Source organism: Pseudonaja textilis, chromosome 7 (assembly GCF_049901715.1).
Source record: "Pseudonaja textilis isolate UNSWEBS1 chromosome 7, rPseTex1.2, whole genome shotgun sequence".
Taxonomy (NCBI): Eukaryota; Metazoa; Chordata; class Lepidosauria; order Squamata; family Elapidae; genus Pseudonaja; species Pseudonaja textilis.
In genome coordinates this window covers 37,659,423-37,680,780 of record NC_141996.1, presented here as the reverse complement: position 1 = coordinate 37,680,780, position 21,358 = coordinate 37,659,423, and the positions used below count along the sequence as shown (strand labels likewise).

Below are 21,358 nucleotides of genomic sequence, written 5' to 3'. Positions count from 1 at the left end.
ATTGCACCATTATTTTGGTTTGCACTGGGCTCTGGGAGCCATACAAGAAAATTTAGAGGCTAGCTTTGGCTCTGGAGTTGTAGTTGCCCATCTTTGTCCTAGAGTAAGTCTTTAATCCCATTAATATGGACTAGGGTAATGTTTTTCAATTTTAGCAGTTTTTTAAAGATAACTGGACTTTTTGAGAGTTGAAGTGTACCCATCTTAAAATTGCTGAGTTTGAGAATGCTGGACTACACTGGATTTCTGAATAAAGATGTAAAGAGTTGAGTTAACTATCATTTTTTCCCTCCTTTCCATTCACTCTCTCTTTGACCCTTCCCCCAAATTCTTTGACATTACCATTTTAAGGCTTGCTGAAAATTGGACAGAAGTTTGACAATAACTTCATTTCATTACTGACATGCTTTACAGGTGAAACTCGAAAAATTAGAATATCCTGCAAAAGTTCATTTATTTTTATGAGATAGACTCATTACATGCAAAGCAAGATAGTTCAAGCTGTGATGTGTCATAATTGAGATTATTATGACTTACAGCTCATGAAAAGCCCAAATCCACAATCTCAGAAAATTAGAACATTGTGAAAAGGTTCAATATTCTAGGCTCAAAGTGTCCCACTCTAATCAGCTCATTAAGCCATAACACCTTCAAAGGGTTCCTGAGCCTTTAAATGGTCTCTCAGTCAGGTTCAGTAGGAATCACAATCAAAGACTGCTGACCTGACAGTTGTGCAGAAAGCCATTATTGACACCCTCCTTAAGAAGGGAAAGCCTCAAAAGGTAATTGCAACATCAGAAGCATCTTACCTGGGCTAAAGAAAAACAGAACTGGTCTGTTGCTTAATGGTCCAAAGTCCTCTTTTCTGATGAGAGCAACTTTTGCGGTAATTTGGAAACCAAGGACCCGGAGTCTGGAGGAAGAATGGAGAGTCACACACTGCAAGATGCTTGAAGTCCAGTGTGAAGTTTCCACAATCTGTGTTGATTTGGGGAGTCATGTCATCTGCTGGTGTTGGTCCACTATGCTTCATTAAATCCAGGGTCAACGTAGCCGTCTACCAGGAGATTTTGGAGCACTTCATGCTTCCTTCCGCAGACAAGCTTTATGGGGATGCTGACTTCATTTTCCAGCAGGACTTGGTACCTGCCCACACTGCCAAAAACACCAAAACCTGGTTCAATGACCATGGGATTACTGTGCTTGATTGGCCAGCAAACTCACCTGACCTGAACCCCATAGAGAATCTATGGGGCATTGCCAAGAGAAAGATGAGAGACATAAAACCGAACAATGCAGAAGAGCTGGAGGCTGCTATTGAAGCATCCTGGTCTTACATAACACCTCAGCAGTGCCACATGCTGATAGCTTCCATGCCACTTCCATGCCTCATTGAGACAGTAATTGCTACAAAAGGGAGCCAAACCAAGTACTGAGTACATATGCATGCTTATACTTTTCAGAGGTCCAATATTGTTCTATGTACAATCCTTGTTTTATTGATTGCATGTAATATTCTAATTTTCTGAGATTGTGGATTTGGGGTTTTCATGATCTGTAAGCTATCATCATCTCAATTATGACAAATCATGGCTTGAACTATCTTGCTTTGCATGTAATGAGTCTATCTCATGTATTAGTTTCACCTTTTAAGTTGCATTACTGAAATAAATGAACTTTTGCATGATATTCTAATTTTTCAAGTTTCATCTGTACATTCTAGCATTTCATGTATGTGATGGCAGTAGAAAAGAGACCACTGGATTTTAAAATGCGGAGTGCACATTTTCTTTCTTCTCTCTCTCGGCAAAGCTTTTAAAATACTGAGGCATCTCAGTATTAGGTCACATGTGGGAAAAACACTGAACCACAGGCTACAAGGAAGTTCAATAGTTTCCTGTGAAAAATATTGCTGAACATTTGCAGCAAAGCTTTTGTGACTAAGAAGCTCAGAGAGTCAGAGTGAAAATGCTTCCTTTATCATCTTTCTGATAAACTGCTATTGTTTGTTTAATACTAGCTGCATGTTTAATTCTCTTTCAAATTATCATCCTACTCCAACTGCTTTTCAAGTTGAAAAACAGGAATTGAATGTTTGAAATAAATATATTTTGCAATTGTCTTTTGTTCCATACTCTTCTTAATACTATTTATTTTATTTTTATCCTGCTCCTCTAAGATTCTAATTGAAGATTCTTTTGACTGAGTATCCCTAGAAGACAAACTATGAATACAGAGAGTGAAATGTATAAATTGAGCAAAACTCACAATAAGAGCAAGAATACGAGCAAGAGTTTCCATTCCCACCATTAATTTCACGAACAGTGACATTTGCACAAGTGGCTTGTCTCCTGTACTCCATTCATCATGCTTCAGATCACAGGGTTCCCATGGACAAACATGGGATTCCCAAGGATTTCCTGATAAAGGGCTTGGTGATACCCCCCAAGTTGATCAATAAACTCATGGGAAAGGCAGAGATGGGGAGCACCCCTGCTGACTGCACCCCTGCAGAAATGGCTTTCATCAAGCACCATAGCTGTGCTAAGCTATAGTTTAGTGTACAAAGAGTAAGACTGACAGTGTCTCTTATACTTGTTTCTCTCTGCCTCCCTTCCTGTGCAGTTGCAAAGTGGCTGAGAGTCTGCGCTTCTATTTTTCATTGACTATAGCTTCATGTAAAATATAAAACACAAACTGTGAATCTTATTTATCTTTATTAGAAATAACCATCTTTTTTACCTGAAGTTTGAATCTGGCTTGTTTGGCAATTATAACTGATATTAGGTAGTTTTTATGGTTTAGATATAACTCTGATCCGGAGGTGAACTTTCGAATTTCTTCACATTACCGCCCTGGAAATGGGACAATCGTTTTATTTTTGTAATGAAAAAAGCAGATAATTCTTTTTTAAAAAATATTCACATTCCTACACAAACATCAATGTTCTTCCACATAGATACAAATAAAATTGGAAGTCATTTTTCTGTATTTCTTTTCTTATTTCTCCCATTCCACTTGTCACTTTCTAACTTGACTGTCTTTTTGATCCCCTACCCCCTTTTTAATCTTCTGGTCATATTTCCATTCAAGTTTCTTCTCTTTATTGCTTTAATTGCAGTTCTCTATGTATCTATTACAAAAATATAGTGCAAAACTACAAAGATATAGTATAGAAAATATCAATATAGAACAATGCAAATATAGAACAAATTTCTTGCAGAAATTTGAAATAGAACAAATATGGAACAAATTTCAAATTTTTATTGCTTTAAATGCCATTCTCTGTGTATGTATTACAAAAATATAGTGCAAAACTACAAATATATAGTATAGGAAATATACATATAGAACAATGTCATATAAGAAAATACTTAAATTGCTTGAAAACGACAGCAATCATACAATCATTAAAACAAGCCAAAGCCTCCCTAGTCATGAAGTTTTGTGTGGGAATAATAAGTTACTCTGAATCTTCTGATTTTCTAGTTTTGTTTCTAATCTGTTTGCCAACAGTCACACTTTAAGCCTGCTCAGAGTTTGGCTAACCATAAGTTTACAGACACTGCAATGCTAATATGGAAAGCAAAAGTATTTCCTCTGAGATAAGTACGCAACACAAAAATACTTAAGGTCTTTCTTTTATGCGCCTGGGTGGTTTCGGATGAGAGCATGATTTGGAGGGACCAATCTGTTGTTGCAGTTGAGAAGGAGATGGGTTGTTTTTTTGAGGTGATGGATTAGAGCCAGAAGAAAGAGGAACCTCAGGGAGTTTCCTTTTTTGCAGGTGATTATTAATCTGGATTTTCAGGGCATATTCCTCAGCTGCAATAAGGAGAAACAAATTAAAACTAAGTAATACTGATTGACCTAACTGAAGAGCAGCAGTACAAAATCAGCTCTGAATTTTATGCAGAATATCACAAGGGTACAGTAGCATAGATTATGGTCAAGTACTCAATTTCCAATACTAATTCAAACCTGGACGAAGTCTCAGAAATAAAGAGCTTGCCATATCAAAGATTCCAATCCAGCACCAAGGTCTAAGTCTCCCCTCCCCAAATTGGTAAGCATTACCATGCTTACAATAGCCAGCATTAAAATGAAGAGTTGTAATCCAATATATTTGGGGGCTGTTGGTTGGGGAAATCTGCATGATGCCTTGATTATCACTTGACTGCCTTTTGTTTCTAATCATCTCCAGTGACCCCTACTTGATATCACTTTTTTTTAAAAAAAAAAAACTTATTTCAGAACACAGAGCCTTGGAAAGCCTTGGGTAAATCATGATCATCATCATCATCCACTTTAAAAAGTAAACATGGATCAGAAATAAAGAATATCAATTAATTGAAATATACAAAAGTACAAAATAGATGTACTGCACAAAAATCTTATGTAGCACATCTCTATAGAAATTGTAAAATACAAAAAAGGCCTTTCTCGTAAAAAAATTAAATAAACTGGATCCTAAATCTTACTAACAAAATATATGTAATTAAATCAGATAAAATAAAACAATATACAATATAAAAGGCAGACTACCAAGATTAGTCAGAAGCCATAGAGTCCAATCAGAGGATTGCTCCTATTCCTTAAAGGCAAACTAAAGAATTTGAGGAACAAGAAAGTCATCTGTAATCCAAAGAATAAAAAGTCAATTAATGGGAATAATTCTGAAAGACTCTCAACCTTTATCTTCCTGTTGGAGTAGTGGGGATTGCCAAAAGTACCCAAGGAAGCTGACAGAGTAGATTTTGTTGGGATCTCCTGCTCAGTGAAGACAGGGAGAAATACCATACTGTATTGCCTCAGAGACTGAAGAAATTTTCTACTAGTATCTACCCACTAATTAGAAGCCAGAACAGAATTGTGAAGTTTATGACAGAAAAAAGGACAATAGTAAATTTTATTGTTTGACAAGACAAATTTAAACATAATCATACTAACCCAAGTTTAATACTGTTTAAAGGTTAATTTAACAAAATCACATCTAGTTTTTATCTACTCTTCGCTAATCTTTCAAACATGTCCCATGACAGAGTATTTACGACTCAATGAGATTTTTTTTAAAAAATTGCTTAGCAGGAGGGAAAAAATCATGCATCCACTTTAATGAGTTTCATCTTTGACAAACCAATTCAATTTGCAATCAAAATAACATATTATTTTATTTTTAATGTAGAAACCAGGGTGAAAAGCAAAGCAAAAAAACCCCACACACTTTTACAAAAATCAGGCTTTTGGTAAAATTTAAGTAAAATGCTGTATTTTGTCCGTGTTTCCTTTCTTCCCTTCCTCCATGAGCCAGACCTGAACTTTAATTTTTATTAAAATATATCTAGAAATTGATTTAGACCATATATATTTCATAGTGACTAATAGATTTAGCATGCTTGGTTGTTTGAAAGAGAAATATTTGTTTGATTTTAAATGGAAAGAATGCCTGGCTTACCTTCCCTTTTACATCTTTTTGCTTTCTTCCTCCTGATGCAGTAAACAATCAGAGCCAAAAAGATGATTGATGTGACTACACTTCCCATAATAATCAGGAAAATGAACATAGTTCCTAAATCAACTAAATCTGAAACACAGAAAAACTCATAAGAAAATATTGTATGTGTGTACTTATACATATATATGCATGCACATAGAGAAGGAAAGTGAGCATATACAAAACAGAAAAAAGTCAATTATTTTTTCTGCCTGACATAATAAAAATAAAGGAAAAATACAAAGCATTTATTCATGGCTTCCTTAAAAATGGTTTCTTGAATATTTCACAGTTGGCATAAACAATCAAACCACAATTTCATTTAACATTTAGTAATGCAACAGATTGGCTCTGTCACAATTACAGGTACTAAATAGATTTAGAAATGTGGTCACAATTGATTTGATTCATGTTAAAAATTACAACTTGCAAACCACTCAGTCTGAACATTAAGCCAGAAACTAAATAAACTGTATTATGGTTTATATATTTAATATTCCAGGTGATACAGTCTAGCATTCAGAAGTGTGTTATGAAGTTAAGTTAATACCTTCTCCTGGACATGTTATTTGTTTCTCGATATGATACTTCTCAGAATTAACATCAATCTCACATCTGAATTTTCCAGAATGGACTTTTAATTGCAATGTCAACTTCCATGTTGCATTGTCATATACTGGTGGTTCAAGGGTTTCCATTTCTTTAGTATCTTGAAACAATTTAAATCTGGGTTTTGGTTTCTCAGAATATTTCACCTCGCATGTCAATGTTTTTTGAGGACAAAGTTCATTGAGTTTTGGTTGAAGCTCTGAAAGAAAAGAAATATGCTGTGCTAAATGATTTAAATACACCATTATTTAAAAAACATTTTAAATCTAAGAATTGGATAATAAAGAATTAAATCTTTATCTTTTCAACTACTATTTCCATGCAGAGCCTTGGTGGCTTAGTGGCATAAGCAGTATTTCAGGCTAACTGTGCCTATAGCCAGAAGTTCGATCCTGGCTGACTCAAGGTTGACTCAGCTTTCGATCTTTCCGAGGTCAGTAAAATGAGGACCCAGATTGTTGCCGGCAAATCATTCAGAGTGCTATAATGTGGCAATATATAAGTCTAAGTATTATAATCATGCTTGAGGAATTTTAATCTTTTATTTTTCACTGTTGTCCCAGCGTAGAACAATATTTTGCTTATTATATCCTTTTGACTGACATTCCGCAGCAAGATTATGCATTGTTTTAATTCTTTGTTTTGGATTGCATGCATGTAGTGGGCTGAAAGATTATTTTTTACCCCAAGGTAGGGATGGGAAATGGATGGTTCTCCAGATGTTGCTAAACTACAAAGCTTGGCTTCTCTGTTTGCCAAGCTGTCTGGAACTGCTGGAAGTTGTTATTCAACAACTTCTAGAAGGCCACAGATTTCCTACCCCTGCTTTATGATGTTCCATACTTTCTGGTCCCATACAACATCTAACAACAATATGAGACTGTTAGGAAATGTCATTTTAGGGTTTCAAGAAACTGTTATCAGTACAGCAACATTTCTGATCCTATGGGGGGGAAATGCTTCCCCCACACACAAATTGCAGGCACTTGCCTACTAACTATGGCATCATGTTATGTCAGTGTTGAATATTTTCCAGTAGCAGTCAAGTTTTCTTAGCTCATTTCAATCTATTGGTATTTGTTAGAGACTTGGGCATTTAAGACATTATTTCCTGAGGGTTGTCTCTCTTATTAATGCTGATCAATTTTTAAAAATTTACAGTAAAGACCGTATGGGAATATCACTGCCCACAGAAATGCAACTATGGCCAATCCAAAGTGCCAATATGAAGGAGAAAAGAAGTAAAACAAAGATGCTCACAGGTTGATAAAGGGTAGTTTGGTATTCAAAAACTCACCATCAACTTGCAATGTAATTAATCCACGAAATAAATGCTTGCCAGTTTCATTATATGCCTCTACTTCATAATTTCCAGCATCCATTTTCTTCAATTTATTTATTTTCAGACTTCCATTAAGAAATAAGTAGTATTTGTTTGGTTCTGGTTGTTTTGTTGATAATGTAATACTATTATCTGAATAATCTGCAATAAATGTAGAGTTCTTAGTCCATATTAAATAAAATGGTTTGGTACTGTGTTTGGGTGCAGAAAGAATAATTTGGTTTCCTGTATGACCGTGAATCTTGTCATTCATGGACACAGAACCACCGTGAATCTTGTCATTCATGGACACAGGACCTACAAAAAAATGTACAAATTTTGTTCTTTAGATTATAAATGGAAAAATATGTGCTTACTGCTTTTTAAATTTTATCAGTTTCCTGCATATCTTATAATATACAGGGTTTCATCTTCCAAAGAAATTAACATCAGTGTTAAACACACTGCCTTGATTTAAAGTAGTTCGTATATATAACAATGGTAAGTATAGGAAGTGTTTGGTCCCTACAGAAGCAATTATATTAAAATCAGTGGTGTTTTGTATTTTGGGGACAATTCAGAACAGCCTGTTATAACAGAATAACAAAATTGGGATTGATTTTGCAGGTCTTCTAATCCAAGCCCCTGCTCAAGCAAGACACCCTATACCATTTCATGTTATTATCTTATATCTTCTTTAAAACCTCCAGTGTCGGAGCATCCATAAGTTCTAAAAACTGATTGATTGTTCTAACCGTTAGGAAATCTCTCATTAGTTTTAAATTGTTTCTCTCTTTGGTTAGTTGCCATCCATTGTTTCTTATGTTCCTGTGTTAGCATGCATATGCACAATAGAACTTTACTTTAAAAAAAAATTAACTTATCCAGACCAACTTCCCTTTTACTCACACATATATACACAGTTAAAGATAACATCTTCATTGAATAAATGACAAATGTTTAAGTATACCCAAGTTGTTTTCTCTGGCAACTATACAGAAACAGTTTGATGTCTTTTTCAGAATGTTTTCTTTAACTTTCCAAGCTAGTTTATTGCTCTGAGATTTCTGATGGTCTCCATCCAAATATCAATCATATCTAACCCCATTTTTAATTGTTTGCCATATTAGATGTTGGTTTAAATAGGGGGATTGGATGTTTAAAATCCCCATTGTTTCAATTTTCCTTTTGTTTAATTTTAAACATGCATAAACTGAACATATAATACACTGACTTTGAAAAATTCTACTATTTTGTAAAAAATATATATGATGAATTCAAGTCACTTTTGATTCCTGGTGACTATGCAAATAAGTCCTTGCAGTTTTATTGGTGACATTTTGGGGATTAGTCTTTATCCCAAGGTTTGAAGAGAGTGATTGGCCAAAGTCATTCAGCTGACTTTTAAAGGAAGTATTAGGATTTAGAATGATAAATTTAATTCCTAGGACCACATTGAAATGAGAAAGGTGTCAAGCAAGGCTGTATGGATGAGAGATCTCAATACAAACTTTCCAGCCCCCAAACTGGATGACATTTCTCTGTTTTACTCTGTGCTGATAATGCAGATGATTCAAAAACACCTATTGCCCTAGGGGGGCATTGAGAATACTAACATGGTATTGCAAGGAAGACTAATTAGTACTCAATTATCAGAAACCCAAAATCATGGCATTTGCCAAAAGGCCCAAGAACCTTGTCACAAGACTGACCAGGCATCCTGTTTCAAATACCTGGGGTAATCCTTCTTTCTACCAATAGTAGGAAACCTTATGGAAACTATGTTGTTGAAAATGCACAGAGGCATTCATCTGCCATCCTTGAATTTCAAGACAAGAGGAAGCCACTATATATCTGCAACATTCAAACTATTCAAAACTGAGCCAATAGCACAACTTCTTTATGGTGCCCAGCTGAGTCCCATTTCCAATTCTACACCATTAGATGTTTAATCCGTTTTTTTAAAAATATTGACCCTTTAAGTCCCAAAATGTGTATCTTATAGCACCCCAAGACTAGAGACAGGCCTCATGAAAATGGAGGCTAGAATGTAAGTGATCATACTCAACTATAGATTCAAATTTTTCATTTTCCCTTTAGCTTTGCTCCATTAACTACTTTAATTCACATGAAAAAGGCAGTGGCAACTAAAATCTCATCTTTGGCTTTCTGTCTAGGTTGTCTACTCAGCATATGATCAGCCCAATAATTGGACCTAGCCAGGCCCCCAACCTTTATTGCCAGTGAATCCAACAGGTATTCTGTCTTCCTTATGACATATTTAATTAATACTGACATACCTAACCATTGGATGGCCTATACTCTGGCACAATATTATGCAAACATAGCTTACTGTGAAGGCTGAAACAGGAGAATTCCCTGCCCAGAAAGACAAATGCTTCTGGGATTCTGGACACAGAGAACATGACCTTGTGAGATGACAAAGAGATGCTACCAAAGGAATAATCAAACAAGAGGCGGCATAGCTCATAACTGGATGCTGGTCAGAGCAAGAAGTTCAGAAGAGACCCTCACTAGTTTCTCAGGCTGTAAAGGAGACAGGGGTGAAGATTGTACTTTCAGACTTGCAAAATTTTAGTGTAGCTTTATAATAAAGTAGAACTATGTTATCTGGTTGTCATCCCTAACTGGTTTATCTCATATGGCCAATACATAGGACACGCTTGCCTTAATAAACCAAAAGTGATGGAAAAGTGTACATAAGAAATGCAGGTAAGATTGTCACTTTTTCAAAGGCCCTGAAGACATGTTTCTGGGAATCCAAAAATGGTTCCGATTGATCAAGTGGCTCGTTTGATGGTGTTCATAGCCTCAGGGGATGGCAAACGTTTTAAATTGTGGCATTTTTATTGCTGTATATACCTGGAGTCATCATGTGTGAGTTGGATGACCACATAAACAAAAAAACAAACGAACAAATATATGCTATAGAAAACTGGACTCTTTCTAAATTTTTTGTTCCCTGTAGATTTCAGTTATTTCCATGGATATATTATTTTATTTGACTAAAGGAATTTCTGTGGGAAGAATTATATTGAAAAACTAGAATACAGGTAGTCACAACAAGAATTGAGTCCACAATTTCAATCATAAGTTGTAACAGTTATAAAGTGGGTCACCAAGGGATCAGGTATGATTTTATGATATTTTTGTGGCTGTGATCAAGCAAACACGGTGGTCGCAAAGCAAATGTCACAGTTGATAACTGAATACACAGTCATTAAGTAAATCCATTGTTCGCTATGGGGAGGGATTTTGCCAGAAACCAAAAATAAACACCAGTTTCTGTCGAAAATGCCCCAAATTGCAGTCATGTGATCATGGGGTACTGCAAATAATCATAAATGCAGAAGGTTAACAAGCATTTAAAATGCAGTCATGTGACCATGGCAGGGCCCCAGACATCAGGGTTTTGACCCTGAGGGTAAGTAGCATTTTGGATCTGCTGTAACTTTCAACAGTTACCTAGCAACCAGTCATAAGCACAGACTATCTTTATTCTCATAGACATTTCACAAAGCCCCCAAAATCATTACAAATGCTTTGAGGGATGTAAAAATAGGCCTCTTTTAGTCTAACTTTCCATTTCTCCCAAATGTTGAAATTGCCATTTAGTTGAGTATTCATCCAATTTAATAAAATCCTTTTCATGACTATGTTTTTTATCATCCTGAAAATTTTAGTATTGTCTACAAACTGCTTACCCTTAATTTTTATGAACAAATTAAAAATGTCTAAACACAGGTCCTTGAAGTAATCTATTTCTTATTTCTCTTCATTGAGAAAACTGCCTATTCTGAGCTATGTTCTTTAATTTAAATTGTGAGTCTCCAATTAGATTAAGATGACAAGAAGAAGGAAAGTTAATAATGCATGCATTCCATTCAGTCCTAATTGTGATAAACTGAATGAAACAGAAAGATAATTAGACCTATATGAATATGTTTATTAGAATGGAATGGAATGGAATGGAATGGAATGGAATGGAATGGAATGGAATGGAATGGAATAGAGCAGAGCAGAGCAGAGCAGAGCAGAGCAGAGCAGAACAGAACAGAACAGAACAGAACAGAATAGAATAGAATAGAATAGAATAGAATAGAATAATAAATTTATTGTCACTTTGAATGTACACTAATTGGCATGCATTAAAATGAAATTTCGTTGCATACAGCTCTCAAAGGGTTACCACCTCCAATATACACTACATAAACATGACAAATAAATAAATACAAAATTATGTATATATATCCACATATAATATATGACACAGAGAAACAACACAATCTAGTTCGGATGTATGTATGTACATGTGAGTTTACAGACAGATTTACATTTGTTACAGAATCAATAGTCCTGCTAGAAATACTTCAAAATCTCTTCCCAGAAGGGAGCAACAGAAACAGACCATAAAGTGCATGTGTGCGGTCTCTAACAATGCTTTGAGCTCTAAGCACATAACGCTTACAAGCAGTATCCTGAATAATAGGAAGTGAGCTTCCTATCATCTTCTCGGCTGTCCTTACCAGTCTCTGTATGGACTTTCTATCTGAAGCACTGCTGCCACCAAACCAAACAGTGATGCAATTTGTGGAAATACTCTCATTTGGGCCTCTGTAAAAGTGGCCCGGTCAGAAGAAGAAAGATGTGCTCACCTCATCCAATGCAGGAAATACAGGTGCTGGTTTGCACCTTTCACTAACAATGTGTGGAGAGACCAGTTCAGATTGTTAAGTTATCTGCACCCCCAGATACTTAATACTGATGACCACCTCTACAGCTGCATCCTTGATACTGAGTGGAGTATGACTATGCTGGCTCTTTCTAAAATCTACAATTACCTCCTTTGTTTTATTAACATTTAGAAGCAGGTTACTTTTATTACACCAGTCCACCAGAGCCTTCACCTCTAAAAGCATCTTGATTGTCGTCCCAGATAAGACCCACCACTGCCATGTCATTCACATACTTCACAATATGATTTGTAGAAGGTTTGGCACAGACGTTGTGGGTCATCAAGGTGAACAATAGAAGACTCAAGACACAGCCCTGTGCGGAATCTGTATTCAAGCAGGTGAATTTGGAAACTTTTCTTCCAACTCGCACAAACTGGTTTCTACTAAACTGTAAATTTTTCCCCACATGATTTACAATTAAAAAGTGACATTTGGAAATGAAAAGAACACTTTTGACTGCAGAAGCATATTAAAAAGATTTCTTCTTTCTCATGTTAATAGTTTGTTGCCCAGAGATTTAAGGCAGCTTATTTATTTATTTAGAGTATGGCGATGGCACAATTAGTCAAGAGACTACAATATTAGCACCTAATAGTTAGGACTCAGATTGTTGGGGGCAATATGCTGACTCTGTAAACTGCCTAGAGAGGGCTGTAAAGCACTGTGAATCGGTATATAAGTCTAAGTGCTATTGTTGTTTGGCTGCCAAAGAGTTAAGGTAGCTTTTCTCAGCTTACTGCCAATCAGATGCACTGGATTTTCAATCCATTAATATCTTATTTTAAATTATAAAACATCTGAAAGGTATCACATTTGGGAAGAAGTTTTTTTTTTAAGTTAAAGTGAAGTCTGTAGTGTTTTTCATTAGAAAGAGAACAACTCTCCTAATTTGTCCATGGAAATTCTCCATCATCCTGGTCATGGATATCCCAAAAGTCCTTTTTCAAGGCAACTGGACTTTCTGGTTTTCAATGGTGAAGAGACATGAGGCAGAAAACATCCTGCACAAAGCACAGCTCTGCAACATAGTCTTTTCAGCAGTTCCAAGAAGGCTCCATACCATTTGTATTACCCAAGTGACCCTGAAGACACAGATCAACTTCAGAGTGGTCTCAACGACTCTCAAAAGAATGTCTGCAAAAAATGTAAATCCTTCCATTCTCCAGCAACCAAGTCAGAACTGAAGAAACTTCTTGGATGAGAAGTGAAACATCTTCAAAGAATGTCCAATTACCTTTTGAAAAAGCACCTTTGGGACTCCTGATTTGTTTTGCTGATAAAATTCTGAATGGCAGTTATATTTTTCATTGCACTGCGTAAGGGTAGTCTGAAAGGTCATCACCAAATATTTCACATTCAACATTTTCTCAAACATTATTCCCAACTTCAACAGTTCAATATAATAATGTTGCTGTAGATAAATGTAATTTGTTTTTGGTTCAATCCTATTTATCTTGGGACTGTTAGCGACAGGTAGAATCTACCCACCCAGTATAGGCCAGTTGGGAAGGAGCATTATGGGTATATATAACCAAAAGGAGGGAAAGGGCTTCACATTCAGGAATAGCTTGCAAGATAACCTTTCTAATATTTAGGAAGACTATAAAAGCTACATTTCAGGGCTTTTGCTATAGAAAAATCAACTTAATTTGACAGTAAAGATGGTAAATAAATGGATTCTATTTTATTTCAAATGAGGTTCAGTATGGTATTTTATAGTTTATGTATATCGTTTAATGTGTATATAGTTTCATATTTTCCAAATAATAAAAGCCTATCTGAAAAGAGTATCAACTGAAATTTTGATGGAAGTGTTCCGTTTTTATTGCGTATTACAAATATAATTTTTAAGAAAGCAATTCAGCTGATTCTAAACTATTTCAGGTTTGTTGTTTTTCAGTGTTTGCATTACATTACTATTTTGCTCCGATAACCTTTTTGTAAATGTTTGTATTAAACTGCTGGGTATAATCAAGTATTCACAATATTGCATCATATGTTCCATAACTTCTAGAATGTCTATAGCTGACTTTTATAAACATCAATAAAATTGTACAAAACCCAAACTCTACTAAATCCTAGGAGACTCATTTCCAATCTTAATAGCTGTCAGTCTAGAATAGTGATTAAGATGTTAGACGGACTAGGAGAACCCAGGTTTTAGTCCACTCTCAGTTGCAGGAACTAACTGGAAGGTTTTGGACCAATCTTTTTCTCAAAGTCCAATGTCTCAAAGACTAGCTTAAGGACATTCACTAACTTTTCACTGATACCTCTAAGTCCAAAATCTTAGCCCCTGAATGCTGTTCGTTCACTTTCAAAATTTTTATTTTAAAAAATATTAAACTGTAATAACTTTGTTACTACAGTGAAAACATTTGCGATAAGAGTTCTTCACATTTGCAAATAAATTCAAAGAATGTATTTTTAAACTCACCTTCCAAGCTGAACAAGATCATTAGGAATTTAATTAGAAATGGGTTGCCCAAGTTCATGTTCAAGGCTGTATTTATCAAGAGAGACAAGGGAGCATATGATACCATCTGCAGTATCTGACACACATAAATCACATTGTTCCGTTTTCTCTTTCTGTCTCCCTTCCTCCCATCAGCCATGCCATCTGCACTTTCTCTAAAAATGAAAATAGCAGAGTCACTTATAATGGCTATCAGTATCTTTATAAGCAGATATTGCAAAAATATACAACTGATGTTTTTTCCTTTCCTTCCAAAATCTTTGTTTTCTTCTACGATTTCAAAAAAAAATTAAACAAGATGTGGGTGAGGCCAGTCAGAGGTGGTATTTGCCACTTCTCCAAACTACTCAAAATTTCTGCTACCGGTTCTCCAGAACTGGTCAGAACTTGCTGAATACCGTCTCTAGTTTTGTGTCTTTGTAAACTGCCTGACTATTATAACATAACTTAAACAATATTTATATCCCGTGGAAAACTGTTTAATCCAGTTCTCCATAAGGTTACTTCCAAAGTTACAAACATCCTGCTAAAAAGGAAGGTTGGCAATCATGTCTATACAGTTTTTGGAATTACTATAGACAATAGCATTATGTAACAAAAGCTTGTATTCACAGAGTTCCATTCTTTGTGTAATTCATCCTCTACTGCGTTGGAGAGTTACTTTAGTAATCCTTCATCATGGAACTGATTTCTTTTACCACTGTATTCTCCATATATTATGAAGGAGCTCAAAGTTTATGTTACCTTTATCAAACTGAATTACTAAAACCTCAGTGTCAGTTTTAGTAACTCATTTTAGATAATAGTTTACAATTCTCCCAATTATATATAAACCAAGCGAGCTGCAGAAACTAGGAGAAGAAATAAGAAATAATGTGTTCCATGACAATAACAGATAGTAGCAATTAGCCTAATATTGTAAGTTTTCACAGATAGGTAAAAAGTGATGGGAAATAACATGAAATGTATGCATTTAGACTGCACAAATTGTTCCAAAGGTGCTTTTTCAAATGGCACCTGGATTTTGTTTTTCTAGAAAAAAGCACTTTTGGGACAACCACGACCTGAATGATGACTGAAAATTTCCATAGACAGATAGGTAACTCTGGCCAATGAAAAAGCTGCATATTCTGGCTTGTGGTTTTAATAGATACAAGTCACACATGAGTCATTAGCATGATAAAATAGCTAAAAATGTAGTTATCAAGATCCAGGTGTCACTGCATTCTGGTTATCATTCTATTCTGCTTTATCTCCACAGTAATGCAGTGCACAGTTGCAAAGTTATTTTGATAACCATAAAAGGGTTCTCAAAATCAACAAGTTCTGTGAATCTCAACAGTCTTTCACTTACAGGAACAGGAAACTAGTTAAAAAAAAATCACTATACTGTTTCCACATGCTTAACAGAAACAAAAATGAATGTTGCTTTTTTATTTTTATAAAATATATCAGAAATGTAAAACAAATCAAGATTCTAAAAAATGTACAGTGCAGGGTGTAGAAAGTTAGCACCTATCCCCTCCCAGAAAAATGAAATATTCTAGGAAATATTAAAAAGGCAGAATATTATATTTCCCTGGATGAGAAAAGGAGAAACATATTTTTAAAGACAAAACAGCTCCCTGCAGCTCCCTGCTTCCCCTTCAGCACCAGGGTGATGGGATCAGGACATGATAGGATTAACCTTCTACCCATCTCACCACATGGCACCAGGAAATATTGCATCACCCAACAAAATTCAACCAAGCTTGAGACTCAAGACAAGCTGCAAAGTTACCCCTGCATGGTCCCAAGGATACTTTCTTGCCACAGGAACAGGAAGCAAGTTCAAAGCCCAATAGAGGTTATAAATCTCTCTCCCTCTCTCATCCATGTGCTTTTTTGCCCAGGACCTCAATGTGGTCCTGTCCACCATTAAAATCATCCTTCCTAGTAGTCTCCATGTTTCCAGTGTCTTTCTTCCCACTTGGAAGTGAACTCAGATGGACATTTCTTCCAAGAAGGGCAAAACAACGTTCTATGGAAAAGTACTGTCAGCCTTGCAATAGCAAATTATTTTACCTAGGTCGTCTGGAAGTTGAATCATGGCAACTGAGCTTTGTTCTTTTTAGTTTGAAATGTTTCGCTAGTTATCTAACTAGCTTTTTCAGTCTGAACCTATGTTACCTAGACTATTCTCAATGCAGCATGTCCATCCTATGTGCCATCCTAGGCTACGGAAATGAGTTATTACTTTACTGGCTCATACATTTGGCTAAAGCACCTGCAAATGATAATGTCTGTGGCATTTCAAATGCTGCTGAATACAAATTTCAGCATCTTTCCCATTGGCTACACTGTTTGGGAACACTGAGAGTTACACCTAATGCAGCAGTATCTAGCGTGCCACACATTGCCTTAGGCAAGACACAAATGAGAAATAAGTATTATTTTCTTCCTTCCTTCCTCCCCCCCACCTTTCTCCCCATTTTATCTTTACAACAATCTTATAGGACAGTTAGGCTGAAAGATAGACAAGACCAGTAACTGAATAGTTGCAATTCCAAACCAAATATACTTTATGATTCTCTTCTGTTAAAAAATAATCCTCTGTCGTCTGCAGCCTTTTTCGCATGCTGTCCCTCCAAACCTGGGTGAGCAAACCCTTAAAATAGCATGAAATTGCTGTCCTCACTGCTGATCCTTATTCGGCCTATATTGCTCTGTTCCCAGGCATAGTCTAACTTCCCTCCAGCTTATTTTTTCTCCTTTAACCCCTTTATTTGGGGTGGAGTTGACAAAATGTAACTGAGCACTTATTGCCTGAATGCTGAATACTTCTTGATACCTACACAGAGTTCACAGCAGGTATTTTCTCTTTGTACCCTAATATAGAAACATATGCCATTCCCTGCAATTGAACTGTCAACCTTCTAAGTGGGAGGTGAGCATCTTCACTTCTAGGCCACCATGCCATTGACTGTCCAGCCTAAATAATAAGCAAGCAAGTAAAACAGATTTTAGACAAGTAGAAGTTGTCTCTGGGCTGTGTAGGAATAAAGAGGTAAAGTCTTCTTTAATACCAGAATGATTAAAAACAACCTAACTGACTTATTCTTCAACAAGATGAAGACAATGTCATGGAGACCCAAAAAGAGAAAGATTATTCTGGGCAACATCAATGCTGCAATTAGGCATATGTGTGGGAAAGCCCTACATTTTCTTTATTGGTAGTCCATCTGCTTTATGGGTTTTCTTTTTTAATTATTCACTTTGAAATAGGTCTTGCAGAAAGGTTGGATAAAACAACGAATAAGGGCTAATATCTAGCTCCATATTTACTAAGTTCTAAGCTGGCTTCTAACGGAGCAAGCATTTTGAAAGTGATAGAACAGCTTGCATTCCAAACTTGTCAGTTTTGAATTCGGTCTTCTTGTATTAGTCTTTCTTACACAAAATATCAGCTATTAATGAATGATTATTTCCCAAAGTGTGGTGCTATTTGCAGCATCTCTGCAGGAGGGTGGTAGTTAGTAATGACTGATGTAATTCATAATAATGGAATTAAAGAAGTCAAGGTCACTGCAGAAATGATCTATAAATTAGAAAGTCTTCTTTGAATTTAGGCTTCAATATTTACCTTTTCCTAGTTAAATTTACAAAATTACACATGTTATATGTTTATAAATAGGCATCATTTCAACTTTTTATACTTTAATTATGCTTTGCCGCAACTTGGCATTTTTCAGCTCTCCCTGCCTCCCTCCCTCTCCCTCTCTCCCCTCCCCCTCTCTCCTTCCATCCTTCCAATTCACTTCTGCAGCAAGTACATTTGGGTAGAGAACAAAGAAGCACAAGCAAAAACTATGCCCTCTCCATTCTGAGGTCTTCCAATGCTGAAGTTTTGCCCTTTGCTGTCACCTGGTGGCAATGTTGTCAAATTGCACAGCTGTCTCAAGGTTAATGCAGCTCCTGAATGCATGTTAAACTATTTATAATTAAAATACTCAGCATAATAAATTCTTAGAATTCTTGGTAACTTGTATACCACCAGGTTGCTTTTCCCAGACAGAAATATTATATCCTAATACTATCGACCCATAACAACTGAAAGAAAGCAATCAAAGCAAGTGATGAAAAGTATGCTGGTCAATAACTGGACATTGAATCTTCTCAACCTCCATTAAAACTGGCCACACATTAAAATGCAATGTTTAGCAACTCCTGGAGGTTATACAGTCCCATAATTAGTCTTTGTTAATTGGGCAACTCATCTGGCCCAGAAGCTAAACAGAGGCATGACTTGTTATTACTTGATTGGATAACCATTAAGGAATACCCAGGGCTGGGTGATCTATTCTAACAAGTAAAAAAAATATCTTAGAAGGCAGCAAGGGCAATTTCTTCTTGCTGCCCAGAAAAACAGGAGTCAAGTCAGATTGTTAAGGCTAGTTTTTTTTTATCTCTACAAGGTGAAAATAACATAGTGCATACTTTTTGGTCCTTTCCCTGATTTTGTGTTCAAGCCCTATGCATTAATCTCTGAGTCAGCACAAAATAATTTTAATAATCTTTTATCTTATTCTGCTTCCCTGTTGCATCAGTTGTGCTCCATTGCCAAACAGGTCTTTTGTCTTGAAAAGGATTGTGTCACTTGTTATCAGGGAAGGTTGATAACAAGTGGCTTTACTTCCACCTTCTTTCAGAATAATATCAATGAAGTTTTAAAAATTGCATTTACCAATAGGACAATGCGATATAAGTGGGAAATATTTAACTTTGAAACTCTGCCTGAGCTGAGCTTCCTGGGTTGGTTTCTCTTCTCCCAGCCTTCATGCTGTTTCCCAAGCTACTACTAAGTGAAATAGAAGCATAGAGGAAGACAGCAGGACAGGAGAACCCCAGAGGAAGAGAAGCAAATTCTGCTATGATTGTACAAAGGGGCTTCATGAGTTCATGGGATCTGCTTCAATTTACACCACACTAGTGGGGGAGGAAGGTTCCTGCTTTTATTAACAACTTATGGCCAGATACCAGTTTCATCTGCAGGCATGGAAAGCAAATCAAACAGTATTTAATTACAGCAGTTAAGGAGCAGCTTATTAAACTGATTTCCTTTGTTCGTCTTTCCTGCTTTCCTCATCTGTCTTTCTGATAAGCAGTAAAAGGTAAACAAAATACTTGATTTATGAAGTCTGCTCAATCGTTTTAAGGTTAATCATGTCTCTACATAATATGTGCACATTTTACCTTAGGGGTGTCAAACTCAAGGCCCACAGACCAGATCTGGCGTGTGGGGTGTTTAAATCTGGTTCACAGGGCTGGGCTGGAAATATGAAAGGACTGGTCCACGGTGCCTCTGCTGGCCAAAATGGTCCATGGGGGGATGCATGCAGCTCCCCCACAGCCAAAACATGGACCAAAAACTTAAGTCATTTTTGGCTGGCAGAGTGCTGCTGGAGCCCAGGGAGGCCAAAAATGGGCCACGTGGAGACCTCACAGAGTCTTCTCATAACCCATTTTTAGCCAGCAAAGTTCTGCAAGAGGCCATAGATACCAAAAATGTGGTTCAGAGGGCTGCACATTTCTCCCCCATGCCCCATTTTGGCCAGCAAAGTGCTGCAGGAAGCATCTGTCCCATCTCTCTCTCTCTCTCTCTCTCTCTCTCTCTCTCTCTCTCTCTCTCTCTCTCTCTCTCTCTCACACACACACACACACACACACACACACACACACACTCCATGCCCCCCAGTCCACAGAGGAGAACTAGAATGCTGATCTAGCCCTCAAAGAAATCCAGTTTGACATCCCTGTTTTACAGGATAAATAGATGTGTTAATTCTGGCTTTAGTACGTATACCACAAAGAGGCAATTCTGATTGGAAAAGGATATAAATTTAATAAAATAAAATATACGGTTAAATACCATGACTAGCACTAGCAACATTCCGATGTTGACAGGAAACTAGGAAACTGACTTCCTTTCACTACAGCTTCCCACAGAAGTCATCTTTATCTTGAAGCTAAGTCTTTCACTGTCTCTCCACTTCTTTGGGTCTTCGTTGAAGTGCATCCAAATCATCTTTCTTACCTTTTCATCCTTTGAAGCCTTCTCATATTTTCCATGCTTCTCTATCCCCTGCCTTTTTAATGAGAAGTGTACTACCTCTGAGAATGGATGTCATCTCTCCTACTCTCTTGTCTTCTATAGCTTAAAAAAAAACAAACACAAGTTTTCATGAGAAAATAGAAGGTAGCCCTGACCCATTGCATACAAGGTTAAGAACCTTTACAAGCTAGGTCTACAGAGCTAGAAAACTTAACCTAACTGCTGGGATCTAAGATTTTAGATCAAGGCTAAGCAGAAACTGTTAACCAGAGCCATGAGATTATATCTCCATATAACTGTGTCAAAGATATATAGTAAAAATATTAGGTAGATCATTACAAAGAAAAGAGACCTCCAATTTGATCGTAGTTTTTAGTTCATTTGCTCATCCCTTTGTCAGGTAACCAAATTGCATAGGCTCAAGATGCTAATGGCTAATTCAGTTCTACATGCAATAAAATTATCTTCATTTATGTTTTGGTAGTGGATGAAAACATACATGAATTATCAAAAACCAGCTAGACAAAGGCAAGAACATCTTGGCTAAGATCTAAGAAAAATATTGGTCCTACAAAATTGATGCTGAAGTAGAAGAATGGGTTTAGTTATG

The 21,358-nt window shown here is 36.4% G+C and overlaps 1 protein-coding gene across 1 annotated transcript; it reads right to left on the bottom strand.

Moving 5' to 3' along the window:
* Positions 1-3,242: 3,242 nt before the first annotated feature.
* On the bottom strand, positions 3,243-14,759 carry CD2 (CD2 molecule). The gene is made up of 5 exons (XM_026700485.2): positions 14,619-14,759; positions 7,401-7,742; positions 6,045-6,302; positions 5,456-5,584; positions 3,243-3,825 (listed from the first exon to the last, which is right to left on the bottom strand). Exons 1-5 carry the CDS (start codon positions 14,722-14,724, stop codon positions 3,629-3,631), a joined length of 1,032 nt encoding a protein of 343 aa, XP_026556270.1. The 5' UTR covers positions 14,725-14,759; the 3' UTR covers positions 3,243-3,628.
* Positions 14,760-21,358: the final 6,599 nt, after the last annotated feature.